This window comes from Diachasmimorpha longicaudata, chromosome 5, assembly GCF_034640455.1.
Source record: "Diachasmimorpha longicaudata isolate KC_UGA_2023 chromosome 5, iyDiaLong2, whole genome shotgun sequence".
Classification (NCBI taxonomy): Eukaryota; Metazoa; Arthropoda; class Insecta; order Hymenoptera; family Braconidae; genus Diachasmimorpha; species Diachasmimorpha longicaudata.
Genome location: NC_087229.1, coordinates 4,551,203 through 4,572,004, shown reverse-complemented (window position 1 = coordinate 4,572,004; position 20,802 = coordinate 4,551,203). Strand labels below are relative to the sequence as shown.

The 20,802-nt window shown below is 39.6% G+C and overlaps 1 protein-coding gene across 3 annotated transcripts in view; it reads right to left on the bottom strand.

The window, feature by feature from the left end:
- Nucleotides 1-20,802, bottom strand: part of LOC135162349 (homeobox protein homothorax) — a 291,410-nt gene that overhangs the window by 107,919 nt on the left and 162,689 nt on the right. For all 3 annotated transcript variants that reach the window (XM_064120707.1, XM_064120709.1, XM_064120708.1), the window contains one exon: nt 8,046-8,194. In XM_064120707.1, the coding sequence (XP_063976777.1) occupies nt 8,046-8,194 (149 nt within the window). The remainder of the gene's footprint in view (nt 1-8,045; nt 8,195-20,802) is intronic.

Genomic DNA, 20,802 nt, shown 5'->3' with positions numbered 1-20,802 from the left:
GGGAGAGGATGTACCTAAAATCAAAAATCATTTGGGGAAACATTGTACGAAAATTTTATTGCATGAAAAGGAATTACGGAGGAGAATATTAAATGAATAATACCATTAAAAAATAAGGAATACTATTTATAAATGAAGAAAATTATGGAGGGGAATTTTACGAAGAATCGATTAGAGACGCTTATTCCTGCTTCCATAAAATATTGAAATTTCTGGCGAAAAAAGTGGAGCTTTTTTTAGAAATTCCAGTTCAAAGGTGAGTGAATTGTTTCTCAAAAGGTAACAGTAGAGTCCCATTCCTTGATTTGTAATTAATTATCTCAGGATTAATGTACATTCCATGAATAGTATCAACGTTCCACGACTGTTGACGGGCAGAGAAAATGGAGAGAATTGTGAAAAAAAAAATATTGGCAATTCCATCTCTTCATTGAATTCTCCAATTGCAGCCAACTAACAGTGTGACTAGGTAATTTCCCCGGGATTTCACAATTAAGCTGTGAGCACCAAATGGGGACTAATTCGATCGCGATCCCCCAATCGACGCGTTTCACGCACCGAGTCATCTTTATCGGCTGTGTCCACCGATAAAGATGACTCGGTCGGTTAGCCGACGTCAATTAGGCAAGCCTGGACGGAAATCCACTGCGCCAACGAACAGACGAGGTTTGTATTGCGCGTCGAATCATCCGGACATAATCGGCACAACAATATCACTTTTACCGCGACTCGCTGATCAAATATATTTAAATAAGCCATAATTATTGCGAATGAATTACATCAGCCTGCAGGTACTGCGAGCTGGTGATCCTCCAAAATTGGGGCAAAAAATTGTCGAATGATTGTGCATGTTTCGACGTCTGATGAAATAATGTGCAGGTTTCAATGGCCGACATGAGGGATAGCACCCCACGAGACTATTAAACGCCAATGGGAGGTGCTGGCCAAGTAATCCAACAGATAATGACCGGAGGATAAATTATTGCTCACATCTCCTCTGTATCTTTGATCACAAACACGAACATCTTTCCATGATTATTTCAGGAGTAATTGTGAACACATGAGCATCCAACAACTGGTATCTTCAAGACCTTAAGGTCTTGAAATGTTGAAAAATTCATAATCTATTTATCGTGTCCAGTAGAATTTGACGAAATAACTTTTTGAATTTCATAGAGTCGGAAGATAATTATATGTTAAATGATGAGTGTGTTTATTGGCTAATCATGTATTTAGATGAAAGTGATTTACTCGATCTTGATCATTGCAAATAAAGCGGAATATGTCGTAAGTGATGTCGTGAAAATTGCCACTTGAAACGCGGCTACTGTTAAATTGATTATCGGTATGGATTCGGTTTCGAGGAAGAAAGTTACCCTGAAAACGTTCAAACTGGAATAGCTTCAAAAAATAATGTTTTTTCACTCAAGTACAAGTAAACTGCCACTCCTCACACATCCAAGAAAACATCAATCAAAATCATCGATTGTCTGAGTGCATATACACATGACTAACATTGACCAGTGTCGCCGAACAACGAAGACGAGTAAAAATAAAAAGTAAACGCTACTCCTAGAAGGTGTGTTTCACCTTTAAGACATCACCATGACAAGCTACACCTAAATTCCGAATGTACACACATTCAAAGTCCAGACATTTTTCCACAATCACAAACACAGGATGACGTGAATCCAGAAATCGATTCCGAGCAGGAAGTGCGCATCAACCCTAGGAGCACACAAACTTTGAAAATGAAAGGGAACATTCACCCCTAGTCGATTGGTCCTGTTAAACGCGTGTGGAGCCTATTGGTGAAAATTTTCCCGTTGGCCACTGTGAAAGTGCCCAATGTATTGTGAATAATATAATCCACGAGTCACCCCGTTTCCAGTGAAATCCATCCGGGAATTCCGGCAATGCCCGAAGGGACATCAGAGAGAGGGAGAGAAGATCGACGAACAAAATTTGGGCGCTGGGGACAGAACCATTTGGTGAAGGAAGGGTCTTCACATCAACTATTGATACCACTTTCGATGACCAGTGGGGACTTCGATATCGTTCAATACCCACGAACTTTGTATTGAGACACACCACTTCATCCAACATACTGCCCACCTTTCGTGATCTCTGTGTATACGTAAGCAGGTAGTGAAGTCTGGTGTATAACAGAGCCATAAAGCACCCAGATGTCCAGCACTCTCCTTAATGGGGTGCCACCGATATCCCAAGGTATCTATATGTTGTTACTCCATCTCCCTTCCTTTCATCTTAGCGTGGAAGAAACGTTGGATAAAATTTACTGGTCCACGGGGAAATGGTTGAGGTGAAGCCCTTAATGGAATTGCTTCAGGTTTTGATGCCTGACATCAAGAAACTTGTCATTTTCCATCAAATGACAACAGTCATTTGATTGCACCATCACGATAAATGATTACGTGATTATTATCGTCATCAACGTCATCGTTGATAATTCAGAAGTATTTGGCGAGGGTGAAGGGTTAATTTGGAGACATTTGAATCACCGAGAAATCGCCATTACTAATCCCTCCAGAGGGGTAGACGACAGTAACCGTGTGCAAAACATATTTCTCCCTTTGCATATGGATGACGTAGCTGTGTCACGTCCATTAAGGCTTAGACTTAAAGTCACGTTGGTGTTACTGTAATGTACCTTGAAATACCCATGGAGTTGGAGATACTCTCGAGCTGTATGTGTAATTGGATTAATTCGAATGGAGAGGGCAGGAAGAGGAGATTCTGCAGCATCATCAAGATCTGTTGTTACCTCCGGTGGTTGAGGTCCTTGAGAGGTTTCCTAATTGATGCAGATATTCGAATGCTGAATTGGTGTGGGAGTGTACCACAATGATAAACATTTTCCGTTGCTAACGGGAGGGTTGAGGTTTGGGGGGAGTGAGGAGGATGGGGGATTGCCCGAATGACGTCCAGTCCTCAGCTGTTTGGACCCGCTGGATATTACCAAGAGCTAAACCTACGAATGCATATTCAAGATACGAATGTTTTAAATCCGGGTTGGATTACCAGGAGGGAGAGAGAGCTTGCGCGAGTGGGTTGAAATGTCCTCCATGTGGCTATGCTCAACATCTCCACAGAGACCAAGGGTATGATGAAATGAATTCAACTCCCTGAAATCCACGAGACGTTTTATTATTTTTAATATCGACAAGGGGAGGCAGCTGAAAGGAATGAATTTCGTTTCGAAAATAATAAAAAAAAAAAAAACGTAGGAGGAGAGGAGAAAAAGCGGGGATTCGCGTTAGAGGGCTCTGTGCACGCGAGGACGAGGGATTAACGGCGATAAATTTCACAAAAATAGGGGATTACCCTGTCGACGGGGCGACAGTCTAATCCCAGGGCCATCCGCCCCATCTCCCACCTCCTAACCCCCTCTTTACGTTTGGCTCTCTCTTACGCTGGGTTTTAAACGACAGGATGCGGGACTGGATGCTACCGACAGGATATCGCCGGGGTCCTTTCCACCAGTTTTTGCAATTATCTCGTCCAGGCCAAAAGGTACTTTCTCTTTGCATTATTGCTGGTTTTTTTTTCCTAGCAGAGAGGTAAACTGAGGGATCAATGGGATATCTTCGATATCCGAAGTGCTGAGGGGATCAGCTCTACCGAAGGGTGGGAAATCCATATTCCCTTGGAGGAATTGATAGATAAGTTGATTAATTACTTGCGTATTTAGCATTTTAAGGCAGTTTCCCGCCACAATCTTGCGGCTATGGAGTGTCACTCTCATTGAATCAAATGCTGATGCAATCTAGACAACCCAGCTTTTCATTTCTGTGACAGAAAGCCCTGACAATTTTCCGTCTAATGCTTGCAACTAAGCTTCCCTCAAACTCCATCAGAGCTTAACAACAACACTTTATCCATTACCACCGGACCTGATCCGCCCAAAGTCTATCCTTCAACTACCCGAACTTCAATCGCATCCCGCGGAAGACTCCGCCAATAACTTCAAATGGTGCAAGACACCCTCTGAAAAAACGGAGAGCCATAAAAATCTCTCTGCCGTCACATCGACGTCGTGGGCGAATGTTTCAGCGGCACTTGAGCGGACACAAACAGCAAGACTCCATGGGCTCTGAGACACCGCGGACAATGGTGCGCATCAACATAATTACAGTTTGCTTGGCTTGTCGTGCTTGACAGAGCCAAGTATTATATTCAAATTGTGGCCCGTGCCGCGGCGCCAGAGCAACACAGACGCCTACTTTTTGCTCTCGTGGACCAATATCAGAGAACTTCAATGAGTGATTCAGCCGGCAAGAGCTTAACCTCCAAAATTACCCAAAATTCTCGTCTAGGTGCGGAGACTCGACAGTTAAACGCCACACGTACACTTGAAACTGTTCCGAGGTGTTGTCAGTGCAAGATGGGCACAATAGATGTCACTCCTCGTCCCCAGGAGGCAGATAGGAGATCTAAGTGGGCCATGCTGGGCTACGGTTATGGCCGCATAAAACGCTCCGCGTAGCACTCAAACGACTAGAGGGGAGGAAGGGAGAAAGATGGTGGAGAAATAACCCAACGGTGGCTCCACCCGAGTCAAGTTGAGTGCTGAGTACCCCTTTTTACAACTGGTAAGGAAAAAAAAAATATATATCCAAACTGCCACTACGATTCTCTTCTCAACCCCACGGCCCACACCATGCAAATTGTTTAAGATATCCGGTATGGGTATGAGAAACCATGAGCATTTTCGAGACGATCGGTTTTCAAGCCTTGGGGGTCTCAATGCTAAGTGAATGGATCGTAAAAGACTTGTAGCCGAGATTACGTATTCCGTTTATATTTGTTCGGGTACTTGAGAAAACTTCAATCGTTCTGAAATATGAGAGTTTTTTCATGCTTCACGGTTGAAGCTGGAGGGATCATTGTTTTTATTAAGACTGGATAATTGATATTCTCACGTATGTAATTTTCTAAACGTTTATTATGAAGATATGTGTTAAATTGTTAGAGATCATCGGGTCACTCATTGAAGTCGGGTATTTTTTTCTGGTTCTTAGATAAAAAGCGATGGCACTAGTATCGACATATAATGAACTTGAGGAGGGGGAAATAATGGAATTTTCGATAATCGGGAATATTCAAAATCCCAAATCATAAGAAAATATTTTTGGTTTTTTTAAAATTCTGATTTATAGAAAACTCTTATTTAGAAACGTGAGGTTGCAACTGAGAGTCGACTTTACTACACGCGACTGAGCAAAACTGATCACTAAAAAAGGAAAAAGTTAATACATAGCGATACCAGCCAAGAAAAGACAGTTTGTCGTTTACGTTAGGTATGTGAAAGAATGCAGAATGTAATCCCAGTGAATGTATCCATTGATATAAGAAGACTGAGAACGGAGTAGCGAAATAGGATAGTGCCAAAGTGAACATAGTAGCGAATGGGGGAAGGGGGTTGGTTGGAGGGAAATAACACGGCTTTAGACTTTGGACGTTATATTGCAGAGGTTAGCATTTCGTCCAATAGAAAACTGCATGACTAGACGGATATATCTCTCGGGTAAATTAAAATGGATTATGTATGTCCGTTTGGATCTTCAATCTTCTTTGTCTGGGGGATTTGGTTTATAGCAATGGGGACTGTATCTTTACTGGCGACTCGATGGTAATTTTTATTATTTAGGGCCATTGTTGAGGTACATTTTTGGACTCAATGGCAAAGGAAAACATTTCTAATTGAAATACACTTGAATTAATCATGAAGATTAGTATTCTTGAATGATTTTTTCTATCTCATTGAGACTCATTTCTTCAATTAATTACTTCAATTTTATCTCGCTCTGAGAAAAAATCTCTAGCTATCAAAATGATTAAAATCATTGTAAGAATGTTCTTTTATTTTTTACCATTAAACATGAATAGTAATGAGAAAAATCCACCAATGAATTCCGATGAAATCCTAAAAATATTAACGATTATTAATGACAACAAAGTGCCGGAGGATCGTTGGGAATTTAGTGAGAGCGTTCATATTGCGTTCTCTTGCCGTTGACGCGAGAGATTCGCGTAACTGGAACGAAATTTAATCAAACCTGTGTGTTGGATAGATACGACGTGGCCGCGGTCGAGCAAATATGCGCCCAGGATAGTAACAGCAAGGAGAGAGGGAGATGTGGAGATACCGAGGGATTCCGCTTCCATCAAATTAATTTAATTTATATCTGGCTGTCGGAGGCGGCTCGGAGATGCGGTCAGGTCTACCCCCTCCCCTTCCCTCACCCCTTCCTCTTTTTACTCCTGTGTATCCTTCCCATTTACTATCTCCCTCCCTCCGACGAAGGGAGACGCTATGCGATTGGTTGTGGATGTACTATTGAACGCGAAATCCCTTCCAATGAATATTTTTTTTCTCCATCGTGAATTGTAAATTGCGGATAAATTTTGAAGCGCGAGAAAATATGGAAAATGGAATTCATTTTAAAGGTAATGGTAAATATTAGAGGTTATTACGGAAGAATCATGTCTTAAAGTCATGGTATTTTTGGCAATAATGTCACCTGACGCTTGAATAGCCTCTCCATGAGATGACATTTTATGCTAATGACTCATCAATTTACGAGGGCCAGACGCTTGTTTATTCCGACGAGCGTAAAACCTTCAGTCCACCCTTAATATCGATCAAACATGAGTCAGTGATTTTGTTGGAGTATTTACGTCATCCTAAAATTATTTTCTGTCATAAATGTGAGTTGTTGAGTAGTGCATTTACCCAAAAATTATCGAGAGAACGAGGCTGCATTTACATTTCTGAGGGACAGGTGACGCTCAGAAATTTTTCTGAGCGGGCAATCTACCCTTAAATGGGCGATGCATCGCAATTATGCAAAATAACAATATAAAAAAACATAATCTCGGTGCACTTCAATAAGACGTGAGAAAAATCATGGAAAAAAATATTATATCCCGCCAAAATCGTTAGCTTCTCAAAATGCGAATGACAAAAGTTTACTAATGCTCAACATAGTGCCATCCAACGAACCGTAAACTCCACTATGCGACCGTCATATCCAATACAATTGGTATAAACCACACAGCCTCCCTCTCCCTCCGGAACCCACGTGACGATGAGAGAGAAGGCAGGGGGTAAGAGAGGGTGTCAACCCCTCGCCACGAGGTAATGGCATTAACCAAGGCTACAATATGATTACCGCTTGGCAAGGTAACCCGATCACCCAACGCTTCAGTCTGGGGGTGAGAGGGGGGTTGAGAGCACAAGAGACGGATGTATATGCTGTACGTTGCGCAATGTATGTAGTGTGAGGCTGTATATGGGGGGAGGGGGGGGATGAAGCTAATCGCGTTGTGCTTTTTGCGGCTCAGATTACGCGTGAATCATTAGAACCAGGGAATGAAAATGAAAGTGAATTAGGGGATATTGAAACGTCTCTTATCGCTGCATTTGGTGATTATTTATTGATGGGCTGCTTGGTGGTAGGGGGAGGGTGGGGTGGTCGTTGCGCGATTGAGTGACACTGACTTCAAAGGGTTGGACAGCACTGAGTGAAAAACATGGGGGGTATAATGGAGTGAAATTGACCTGAGTGAATTGTTTATTTCACTCTGATTGTTTATTTTATACTGACGGACGATTTATTCGGGAGTAAAATTTATTTATTTTCGGCAGTTGCAGAGTTTTTATGAAAGTTTATATGATTTTGTCAATTTATATAAATATCCGGAAGATTAATGGAAAAAAATTTAATTGTTTGTACGAAACTGGGTGACGTGTTTTTAGACGAATAAAAAGATGAATTTTTCGAGAAGGCGATGGGATTATTTGATGTTAACCGAGGATTGATTTAGAAAAGTAAATTATTGATTTTGCATAATTAAAAAATTTCCACGGCAACAGCTGGGAGTAGACTCATCGAAAAAAAATGAAGTGGGTGGGGGGGATGAACGGTATTTTTCTCCATTGAAAGTAACAATTCAACTTGAATAAGAAATGCAGAATCATCTCTGGTTTTTCAGTCAAAAAATAAAAGTTTTGCACTTACCGTGAGGTGTTGAAAGAGCCACGCCCTGAGGATGTTTGTCGCAACCTTTGGAAAAATTCCTCTCTTCTTTTGGTTCTTTTTACCCGACGAATCGTCGTCCTCTTCACCCGTACCCTCACCACTGCCGATACTCGCGTTACTCGCATCACCTGTAACATTTCAAATGAAGTAAAAAAACGTTAGTTTCGCACATTTTTAATTACAACAATCATTTTGAAAATTGCTAACGTCACTCACTCATTGACAAATCACACTATCTCAGGCCATATACGAATTTAAAAATTAATAATTAATCCCTGCACTTTAATTTGTGCAAATGTTTCACATTAGAAAAATAATTTCTTAAAAAAAATCCTTAAGAAAAAACACTCCCGATAAATTCCTGTCCCCTTCGAAAATATTCCCCAAATAATCGACAGGTCCTCACCATGAACCATAAAATTATCAAGCTTTTTTAATCCTCTTGAATAAAAAAATAGGGGTCCAGTCTGGCTTGACGTGAAATGCGTGGATGGGAAGAGGGTTGACTCGCAACACCCCTCGCACTAGTTCCCATGCATACAAACACCATTAAGCCACCCGCAATCACCCTCGAATGGCACCCCTCCCCCCTCAGCCCCGGACTCACTCATCGCTGTTGAGCCATACTGGTGCCCGTGCCCTCCAGAGGTCTCCACCCTGTGCATTAATTCCCCGTCATTTATCAATCTTAGCTTTTTAATTGCACGCTTCCCTCACTCCACATTGAAATCCCCAGAGGAGGTGAAAGGGGGTGGCCAGGGGCAACGGGTAATGGTAGATATCAAGATGGCTTTGCTATCTGCATCTTCTGTTGGAACACCAGCCCGCATAGAAAGAATCCCAGAATTTTCGGAATCTCAGAATCAAGAATCTGCCAAAGATTATTCGAAAGAGCTTTTCGGTGATCCTCCTAAAGATATTTGGAAGATATTCCAAAGGCAAATATTTTCTACGGAAAATGTGTTCATCTTTCACGTGTAATCAAAGGATTGAAAATGATTCGAGACAGAAACGAATTTTTTCCTCAATTAAAATCATGAAATTGGAATAACGAGAATTCTTGAGACGACGGGAACGAATGAGATACGATCAGTGGTAAAATCCGGAGAAATTCGAAACTGCTGGGGCCATTTTCTCCACTGATTGCAGTTAATTTTGTCGGAAAGTATATCGAGGTAATGTACCGTTACCGGCAAATCGAGCGAAGGAATCTACTCTGGATTTTCATCAACGAAATTTACCTAGAAATATTCGTTCTGGAAAATTCTTCTCGACATTTTTTCTCTTATTTCACGTGCAAGAGATAATCGATAATTACAGTGGGAAAAATAGTTTGTGCGGGAGTTTCAGCATATGTCGATGTAAAAACATTCATTGGCTCCCTAAAATCTTCCGAAAAATTTTTGCGAATCCCCCGAGAGGATCGTGCGAAGATCCAATGATTTTCCCGACGATTTCTGGACGATCGCTTGAACTGTTTTCGTTGAGAGGCAGAATTCGTTAAAATTTCCATTGATTTAATTATTTTCAAATGATTCTGCACATTTCTCACACCTTAAAACTCAACAAATGCCTAGTAGTTGAAGGAGTGGGGCGCCATGGCCATATCGTACTCATGTTGATTTACGTGGCGCTCTACGCATTTTTACTGCTGTGTTATAGAGATTTAAGTGCAGCCAATTATACGTTTATGCGTCGTCCCTACTCTCTTGTACATCCCACCTCCTTACCCCCAACTCTTTCCGCATTTTCCACTCACTCCAAGAGCCGCTACAACAGCATGTAAGCAAACTCGTGAAAACTATTTTTCGTTATATTTAGATAAAATCGAGGAAAATGACGATTTGGCTATTTCGAGCATTCGGTATTCTGTGTAGTTCGTAGTGTTTTTCTATCCCAGTTGAGCTGTCTAGTGTATTCAACAACGAGACGAGAAATCGAATGGGAAAGGATTTGAGGCGCAATGCCAAATATTTTAATAGTCTATTTTTGAAGTTAAACATAACAAATTATTACAAAATTGAGAGTGTCAAATTTTGACGGAAGAATAGCAAGTTGTTTAGGTTGACGAGAATTTAAACAAATTAGTTGTGTCGGTTCTTCAGATGTAGCGCATTTAAAATCCGAGTTAAAAATTCAATTTAAAATTCTATCTATTAAAAAATTTAATGATTTTTATGTGCTTGAGGGGTAAAGTGGAAAATTGCAAATTCGTTGAATAAAATATTGAACAAATATCTTCACTAATTTGTTACTTCCGAATGGAAGCATTATTTATATCTCCATCAATTTCTTTACATTCACAGCTTTCGCTTCACTGCGCCTTGAGAAAAAAATTAATTCTGCTGGAAATGGAATCATAAAGGTCTCGAATAAAATCCAAACATTATTAAATGCTCGAAAAGTGGAAAAACTGATTTTTCAATCTAACACCTCAAAATCCTATCAACTTCACTCTCCCCGTTAAATTCCCCCAAAAAAGTTGCCCCCCCCCCTCCCCGCCAAAACCGTCAAGACACTGCTCCCACTCTATTTAGGGTGTATTCTCGCGCCCTCCTCGTAGCCAAATCGAAATAACCTCGCATATGGCAGCCAAAAATAAACTCCTTATACCCATCTCCCGTGTCGATGCGCAAGAAGGAGACGAAGAGTCTCGACACCCTCCTTACATATATATCCCCCTCCACCCCTTGCCCACCCAAGCCACCCTTCCCTCCCACTTCCCCGTCCAATCGTTGTCTCAAAGGAGAAAAAAAAACCGCCGAAACATGCGTTTGAGAGGCAGAACTCTCCACCGGATACTGAAGCATTTATTTGCTGTGCGAAGATATAAGTGAGGGAGAAATGGAAAAGAGATAAGGTGGAGAGGATAAAAAAAAATTATTTCAAGATGGTGGATATCGCGTTACACTCGCTAATGCGAATATATTCGACTCAACTGCTGTATGCTTTATGATATTTACTGAATTCCGTGCGATGCGTCACACGCGAGTATAACGAGTGTCTCCTGCATTTTTTTTACCCCCGATGAGAGTGAGGGGAAGGGGGATGGGAGGAATGGTCTTTTTTGATTCTGCCACTTTCCAGTGGAATAGAGACTCAAATTGAAAGCGCGCGTTCACTCACCGAGAAAGAGAGAGAGAGAAGGTCTTGGCAGCGATGGGTGACATCAGGAACAAAGTGACAACCGGACGGACATTGAGAGAACTTGAGAGGAAAATCGGGGGTGAGCGGGCGAACGGGGTCAAAGTACTCGGGTTAATCGGGAGGTTTAAGGGATTTTTGGGAGGGGGAGGGCGGATAATTAGATGAGGATTGATTGATTTGTTCTTATTTACCGGAGATTAACATTTCGGGAGACTCTGGGAGGAGAAATTGATCAAACTCACTTATCGATAATGAAAAATTTAAACATTGAGATCGGTATTACTCACAAACAATCCGAATAAAAATTATGAAATCGTTTGAAAAAATTACGGGGTAGTTGCGTTAATGTTTTAGGGTTATCAACCCCCATAAATTATATCCGATTATCTCCCAAAATTAGGTTCTCACTTCACTATGGAATAGATAAGATCAATATAAGATCAATTCTATTGGTAACGTCAATGATGATAAAAATTCGGACACATTCATGATCCATTACGCCAGAAGTGTCGTTCACCGTTCGAAAATTCCCTTCGCGAGAATTGTGAGAAAAGTGGAATGAGAGAGGATTGGTAAACCGGGGGAAGATGACGGTGACTTCGGAGGGCGCAGGAGGGGGCGGGGAGGGGGAGGAGGGACTCATTTCATCGCCAAAAATAAGTTTGGAATCGTCGAAGAGACTCTGAGTCTCTGGTATCCCGACACGCGCGTTTTTGGTCCAATGACCCTCACCATCCTCATCTTCAAACTCCGTATGTGCATCTTTTGCTCTCATACGCAAAAATGAGATTTAAAAAACGAGTATCACTTGTCACGATTCGTATCAGCAGAATTTAAATTGTTTGAATTTCAATGTTGATGCGTTACTATAAATCGTAATATGTGTGAAGACATGAAGATTTGAAATTGTAATTCCTCCAAACAGTTTAATTAACATTGTTCAAACAAAATGCAATCAATTTTTATTTATGAAGTTGAGAATTGACGTCATGAGAGGAAATCCACGAATTGAATGAGAGAATTTTGATTGTGTAGATCTTATTTTCTATGTGAATTGTAAATCAATTGGCGAGTAATGTTAAAGAAAAATTATTGGAACGTTTGAATTTTAAATAAAAAATCATTTAAAAATAAAATTAATTACACGCAATAAATGCAATAAATCCTGAATTTATCAAATATTTGAAGTATTAAATTCTAGAAATTCTAGAAATTAGCAAATCATCATTTTCACATTAAAAAATTATGCCAAAAAAATTATCTCCAAGTCAACGTTATAGCACGGCAGTTGACAGCTCTTCGCTTCGAAACGCGAAAATTCCACGCAATGATTTTGCGTATAACTAGTGCACTTAATCCACGGACTACTTAACCGCGAGATTAATCGACGATTGTGGGGGCGATGGGCCGCAGTGAATTAGCTTTATAATGGCACCGTTAGGCAGTCCATGCGGCCGTCTCCCTCACACCCACTCGAGCATCGGTTTATAATGCAAACGTGAGAGAGAGAGGCATCAGCGGGGTAGAATTTTCAGCGTCGAGGACTACGGGGAGAGTTTGTCTTACAAATGAGCCGCGCGACGCCGATGATTTAGTGTACGGCTGTTTCTATCCTCTCATTTCCACTTTATCAAGCTGTCTCACTCGTCGTGAGCATTGGGCTCGGTGCTCGCATCGCCACTGCTTGCGTTTAGATATGCAAATCCCTGACGGTCAGATGACCCGCGCATATATGACGATCCTCGTAATCCGCGAAGATCCATTTTTCAGCCCCGAAGATCTCTCAGAGATCAGCAGGCGAATGACGGAAAAATCTCTGCAAGATCTCTCTGGCGGCTCGGCAGTCAGCGAAAAATTAAATTTTTCCAGTCGTATTTGTTTTGGATAAACAAACACCCAAAATTTCCATTGAAAAATCCGCTTAAATTCTTGTCCGAAAAATATTTAATTGGGAAAATTATAGTTTTCTGTCAATGGAGATATGTTGGCTTATTTCCCAATCGAGTCTTTCATCAACATCTCCAAAAAGAAAAGAAATCGGCTCTGGACGAACTCGTCTTCTGAAGATCTTTTTGGGTCACCCAAAGAGAGGTTAAAAGTGGATGTGAATGACATATGCCCCATGTCCGGAAAAATTCTGGAATTTTTTTTCTCTGTGCCTCGAAGAAAGAGCATTGAATGAAAAAAAAAAAATACTCTCATAGTGCATGTGAATAAATCCCGTCGAGTTGTGTGGAATTTCAGGGGTGACGCGACTCTGTCATTTGCACGATATACATCTAGCTTAAAACGGAAGGAAGGCTTGAATATATTTTTTCCTCCTCGAGGAGTCGGATTGACTACCCGGCGTCGTGACACGAAGGTCTCGACAATGAAAAAACAAAACGAAAAAATTGCCTGCCGAGATTCCAGCCAATTCTCGTAATCCCGATGACGCACGATGTTTCATTTTGTTCGAGACGGTTAACAAAAAATTAATGCCAGAATTTTCAATGTTAAGATACATTGAGACAAAAAAATTATATCAGCTGAGAATTGATATTTGTTGCAGTCATACTGAACAATGTTATTGTACTATATGTGATGGAGATAAAAAATCCTTCAGATCTTTCAGAAATCTTCAGAAGAATCGTTGGAGGACAACGTTTGCTAACAGAAATATTTCGAAGTGACATTTACGTCACCAGGAAGATCTTCCAAAGATCTTTAGCGGACCTGAACACATACGTTTCAAGAGAATTATTATCCGCTGCTCGAAAATTTCATCTGCAATTCGTGCAATTCTGTCAACTTTATTTAGCAAAAATATCAATAAAATTCTTATCGAATAACATGATTAATGCCTCAACTTGTATTTGCACGAATTTCAGTTCATCCCCGTAAAAACGAAGTGGCCATAATAATAAAAAATGAATAAACGCGTTGAAATAAAAAATTGATACGAATGCAGATCGCTCCCGGTGCGAGAGAATCGAAGAGGCTTGATTGAGACATCCCCGTAACGGCTGTGACAGTTATCTGATTCATGGACATGCCGAGTGTATTTTATGTCGTACGACCCATGAATACAGATCGATCGATCGTGGATGAGCTAGAGTAAACGATGGAACTGCATACGGAGAAATGTGTACGCTTGTACATTATGGATCTTGAGATCATCCACATTTCGTTTTCATTGATTGCAAGCTCAAGTTTATTAATAAATATTGTTGTAACCGTACGGTGCCTCCTTTAAGGATACATTAAGTAAAAAAATACATATTTATGGATGATCTTTGAAAGAATCTTTCAATAATTATTTTCAAGACTTTTTTAGTGATTAAAAAGATCTTAAAAAGATCCTTCTTTCCCAAATATTTTCGAATTATTCTGTTTAATTTGGTTTTTATTCTTAAATCGTTGACTCTCAGCTCTTCAATCCTCGATTGTTCTCCGAAAATCTTTAAAAATGCCTTCCACCAAGTATTCACAATTATCTCTGGAAGAATTTATCTTCTGAAGATCTAATTGAGTCACCAAATACCCAAAATCTCCTTAAAAAATGTTTTTTTTCAATTTCCCAAACAAAAATCCTTCGGATCTACAATGAATTGTTTTTAAAAAACTTCGGAAAGGCAAACTCTTTCCCTTTTATTCCATGAATCGTTAATCACCACAATCTCATACAGCGAAACATTAATGCAAAAGTATGAGGGATACAATAGTCATGAGTTTGTCCAGGAATGCGGTCAAGAAAAGAAAGGGGATAAAAATAAATACACTCCAGAGTTGTACTCAACCGTTCATTGTGCCAAAAATAAATCAGGATTCAAATGAATGAGTTGGAATGAAAAAAAGCAAATAAACTGTCTAGTGATGACACGGACAATTACATATTTATGGACGACCTCATTACGTATCAAGGAGATTTACTAAGAATTAATTACTACAAACTGTTAACACGATAAATCAACTCTCATGATAGTAACGGCAAATATGTGTTAAAAAGAATGTTATAAAAACAATCGGGTAATAGTGAGTGTTTATCGTTCCAGGTGTCGTGAACAGTGATTTTACAAGTAACTTAAATAATTAATATTGCCAGGGTGATACGAAGCAAGACGAAGGACTGAAATGATTGACGACTCAACTGCGACTGCATGCTGAAATATTCTGGCGCGAGTTCAATCGAAAATTATTCACAAAATGGTGGAACTATGTCAGACACGATTTCAATCTTCTTTAATGAGGGAAATAGTTTTTTGTAAATCTCTTCGACATTTAAAAAAATGAGGTTTCTTTCCCTCCCCTATATATTCAATTTTTTTGAATGAAAAATAATACCCTAACCCTTTACTATTCCAGTGAAGAATATGATTAGAAATTTTCAATAAATGTTTCCCATTGTTTTCCGATTGTAATAAAAAAAAAGGAAAAATTTGTGCAACACTTACAACACTTGTCATACCTTTGTGAAGAAATTACCCAAAAATTTGAATGCCTCCATTTGGAAAATCAATTAAATTCTATTTATATGGCAATTAAAATTCAAATATAAAGAAACCTCCGAAAAATTCACCTGCCAGAAGTATGTACCAGTTGGCAGGTGTAGTCTCTCTTAGTCACCAGTTACAAACTGCATAACACAGTGAGACACGATATCTGGGCACGTTGTACGTATTTACCAGTTGGTGCCAGAGAGCACGTACCGAGATTGCACTAATTAATGCCATGAGCGAGAGAGAGAGAGAAAGGGTGAGGTCCACAGGCGGGGGGGTTTGTACTGTTACTATGATAATTGCCTCTATTGGACGTGAGACGCTGTCTTAATTAGTGGAGACTTTCAGGGTGGGATGAGACAATAATACTATTGAGACGACCACTGGTGAATGGCGATGGAATTACAGCGATTCGATAATTAGACCTCATTCCCTAAATATTCAATCAGCTTTGCCACCCACAAAAGCCGCATCGTTAGACACTTCCACTTCCATTCATCGCTTGAAATTTCATTTTGCGTCTTTATCTTGTCAATATTTTTCGACATGTATGAAGATAGTTTTATGTTACAACCGGCCCATAAACCGTATTTTTTATGTCCGTCCACATAAAATACTTTGTAAGACGTATAATAATGAAATGTAATAGACTGTTTTATTACATCTGTCCGCAAAGTTTGTTCGAGCTTTATGAACTCTTAAATATCCAACTTTGCGTCCTTGTCCGAAAATACAACATTTTACACGTATCACTCTAAGTTGGGAGGGAAATGATTCCATTCACAACCCCCTCATTCACAGGTACTTCCAACCGGCAGAAACGACAGATTTTCTGTAAAACACCACCGCAATAGCGCTTTTTATGACTAGGACAACAAGTTGGACATTTCTCAGCAATTGATTCTCAATCTGTAGCACCCAGATAACTTATTATCGCACTAAAAGTACATATTTTTATCAAAATCTAGAAAACAAATTTTCGCATGACTACAAAAGTTGTAATGAAAAATCAGAAAATCACTTTTGGTCCGGGCATCAAAGGGCATTATTTTTGAACCATAATTTCATAACCATAAGCGATCACGAAGTGCCTGTAAAATACTCGATGTGTGAAAGCTCCACTAAACTTTTCCAACGCGCAATTTAAAAACATAACCTCAAAAAAAACTGATAAATTAACCAAAATTCAACGATAAAAATTCTTCCATTCACTCCGCGATATTTTCGTCAACTCGAAGGACCACCGCGATGCAAATCCCTCCTATTTATGCCCTCCTAAAAAAATTCCAATAAAAAGATTGTTGAAACCAAACGTTAACGCGCGGAAACGCCAGTAAAATCGCTCGTTCAAAACATCGTAATATCACTTGTGCATTCAAAATAAGAGTGTTAATGGAGGGAACGCGTCCGTTCTCCCTCTTTCTCCTACCCCTCCCTAAACCAAGGGTCCACCGATCCGTGACACACTCAACCGACATGTGACGAGCACGTGCCCCCTCCTGTATTAATATATCGCACCAGTTTCGAGACCCAAAACTGTCTTCTGATGGTTATGGTTACCAAAAGGATGTTCCATCACATTTTATTCTATTTATTTTCAACTTTGTAATGAAATTTTTCGGCCGGAAATACACTGGAGTGTCACAACGAGTCGTTAAAAATCATTGATGTCACGCAAAAATGTGGTAAAAAAAAGTTAATGAATACGGAGTTGAAAAAAAAAGTGAGAGATAAATCTTGATGTATTTTGTCCTGAATTTAAAAATGTACTCTCAATAAAGTGCCTGTAATGAGGCAGAAAAGTGTTGACAACAGTGGCAAAATGTCGGTTCTTCACCAACAAACTCTTTCCGCGTTTATGAGAGATGAGAGAAGTGCTGGGTGAGGGGGGGGGGGTCTCAAGGCCCATAATTCAAAGGGGTTTATCTCGCCAGCCGTCTTGTTAGTGCTTCTGAATGCGAGTATTCTGTGATAACTATCTCTAGATTCTATTCGACAGGAGAATTCAACGATAAAACATACGCAATTTTATGCTGTTATGTCAATGATTTAACAGAAATTGGAGTAAATGTGGGAATAAAGATGGCAATAGGTAATTGGTGGGGATTTCTTCTAAATTTAATTTTCATTCTTGTGAAATTGTGGTGGAAAAGGAATTACGGCTTAGATCACCTAAAAACAACGTCAAATCTTTTACAGACGGTTTATTTTTTTGAAGATTTTTGGATAATATTTTTGGATGACCCAAAAGTTCAGGTATTTAGAAGACAGTTTTTTACGTGAATTCAGATGATTCATTTTTTATTATGCGATACCGGAATTTTTAAGATCATTTTTTTCTGTAGGTCTAGAGCGCAATATGATCGTAAGAAATTTGACAAAATCGTACCAAAAATTTGCATGGTAATTTTTGCCTGAAATTTTGACTTTGAAATGTGGCGAATTGTCTGGTGTAATCAGCTTACGTCTTCCGGCCAAGTTTTTAGTGTAATATTTTTTCTTCCATTTGAAATGCGAGGGAATGAACGCGATTATCTTTACGTAGCATCTACGTGAGAGAGTGAGGGTGAACAAACGAAACGAGCGAACGAAAAGTGTTATCGCCAGTGAACTGAGCTGATAAATCCACTGGAGAATAATGAGTTTACGTTACTCATAGATCCCATCGATTTTCCACTTCCAGTATTTCTCTATACGATTGTAATTTATTCCTTCCACACTTCACAAACATTCTGCTTTCACAAATTCGTTCATTTATTTATAATTTATTTGTTAGTTGTCATTCCTCAGCCCTGTCCCGAGTAAATTTTGTTGACCCGAAAAATCGCAAAATATTGCTATTAGGAATAAGAAAAGTTGTCCGGATTTTCGGGTGAATTGCCAGTCAACGTTTCTCTCAGTGCAGTCAAGGAATAGAACAATTGAGGAATTTTGTTCCATTCCAATAGAAGATGCAGTTTATTCTCAAATACAAGAGTCGTATTTCCCGGAGGACATTGACATTGAGTGACAGACTGAGTTTAATGCGTCCGTTTTGTCATCACCACCAGGCCCCGTAAACCTCCGATGGTAATACCAGTCTCTGTGGTAATGGAAAGGGAGGAGGGGGTAAAAAGAGGCCAGGGCAGTATAACACACCCTCCAATTTTCATCGTACAATAAAACACGTGGCGACAAATTCTACCGCTCGACAATCACGATCAAAACCAATCCCCATCAATGTTTCATGGTTGATGGTTATACTGACTGTTTGGATTTGTATACATTGAACGAGTGACGACACGGCCAATGATCACCAGTAAACACTAAATTAACTCGAAAATTTGGTGATCAATGGAATACTACCAAAGCCTAAATGGTTAGAAAATAACATCTGATATCATAAGTGCAGTGAGAGATACCGTACGACAGAAATATTAGATCTTTAATATCGAAAGACCATTTTTGTTAAAGGATTTTGAAAAAAATATGGTCCTTCGGAAATACTCTTATAAGAAATTTGTTCTGGAAAAATTTGTACTGCAAAGATCTTGGATGACTAAAAAAACTCTGGGTGAATAATAAATAATCAAGAATTGAATTATTGGTAACCTGACGATTCTAATTAAACTACAAATAGAAAAAAAAATCCATTATTTCCAAAAAGCATAAAACTAGTCATAAGAAAAACTGGTTTTACAGCTACGTATTTCAAGAATCATCTTGAATATCTAAAAAACGTTCCCATGATCAATATTCCGACCAATCTCCTCACTGGAATGAAATAAAAAATAAAATTGAATAAATAATTGTTTTTCATCAATATTTTCTGATTTGAAAATCCCTGGGACCAAAGTGAGACGTTAACCCACCAGTTTTCTCTGAGGACATTTTTTTTTTCACCACTCCCCCTCAACATACAAAACTCCCAACAGGACTTTATGGAGATGCACCGCGTGAGTCAGCCCGACGTCCTGGGCTTTGAAGACATCGTTTGTACCCCCATTGCATTAAGAAAAACGACTCGAGTATTTCGCTTAAGCAGTCAAGGTAGATGTTGAATCGTTTGGCCTCCACCGTGTCGTAACACGATGACAAAAAACCATTGGAATATATCGAAGGGGGATATAACATTTAATGTTATTCGATTCAAAGTCCCCGGGGATTTCTCGACTGTTGCACACACTCAACGCACACCCAGGGTTTTTTGATGAATTGTTGAAAAAAAAAAAAGAAAAACATTTTTGAACCAGAAGAAAAGTGTACCGAGATGGAATCGGAGGTGAAACAAGTTGGTAGATCTCAATCAAGGGGAAACGATAACGATGGAAACCAGCGAGGGATAAATTAATCGATACTGAACAGCGTGAGATGTAGGAGTGAGGTAGAGAGACTGAGTTGATAACCGATGAAACTCATGGGAATAGAGGAAACGGTAGAATTCGTGTTACGGAACGACGAGTCAGATCTGGGCACAAGAAACTTGGGTATTCCACCGGTGAGTATAAACGGACCCAACGAACCGTGTCTTTACAAGAACGAAAAAGCAGAACGGATCGAAGGAGAAGCGATCGACACGATGGATACGCTTGAAGGTAGCATTCAGGCTTTTTTTGCTGGATATTCAGTAAGAAGGTTGAACGATTTTGAAGCTGCAAGTGAAAGAAATTCCATTCAAATATAAAGATAGTACCGAACTGATTGGTCTTGAGTATAAAACACATGTCACAATTTCATAAATTCCTTGTCTTGTTCAAGGTTTGACCTGAACTGATATCTTCAGAACGTAAACCACCAACTTTATTCCCCGAAAAAGATTATGAAATTACACTCGTCAGACTGTTGCATTTGCAAAATTAACAATACGTCGGAGATTATCAAGTTTAAAGCCAACGAAAAATGGAAGAAACTTGTAGGTATGAGCATTATCATTTGATCGGATCGAAGGAGAGGCGATCGACATCATAGATATGCTCGAGTACACCATTCAGACTTTTTCCAGAAGGTTGAACTGCGCGAGAAATTCTATTTAAATACAAATGCAACACCGAACTAATTGGCCTTGTGGTTGCGAGTTATAATTAAAATTTAAGACGAGGTTCTTGTGTTCTGAACATTCGGACCTGGCATTC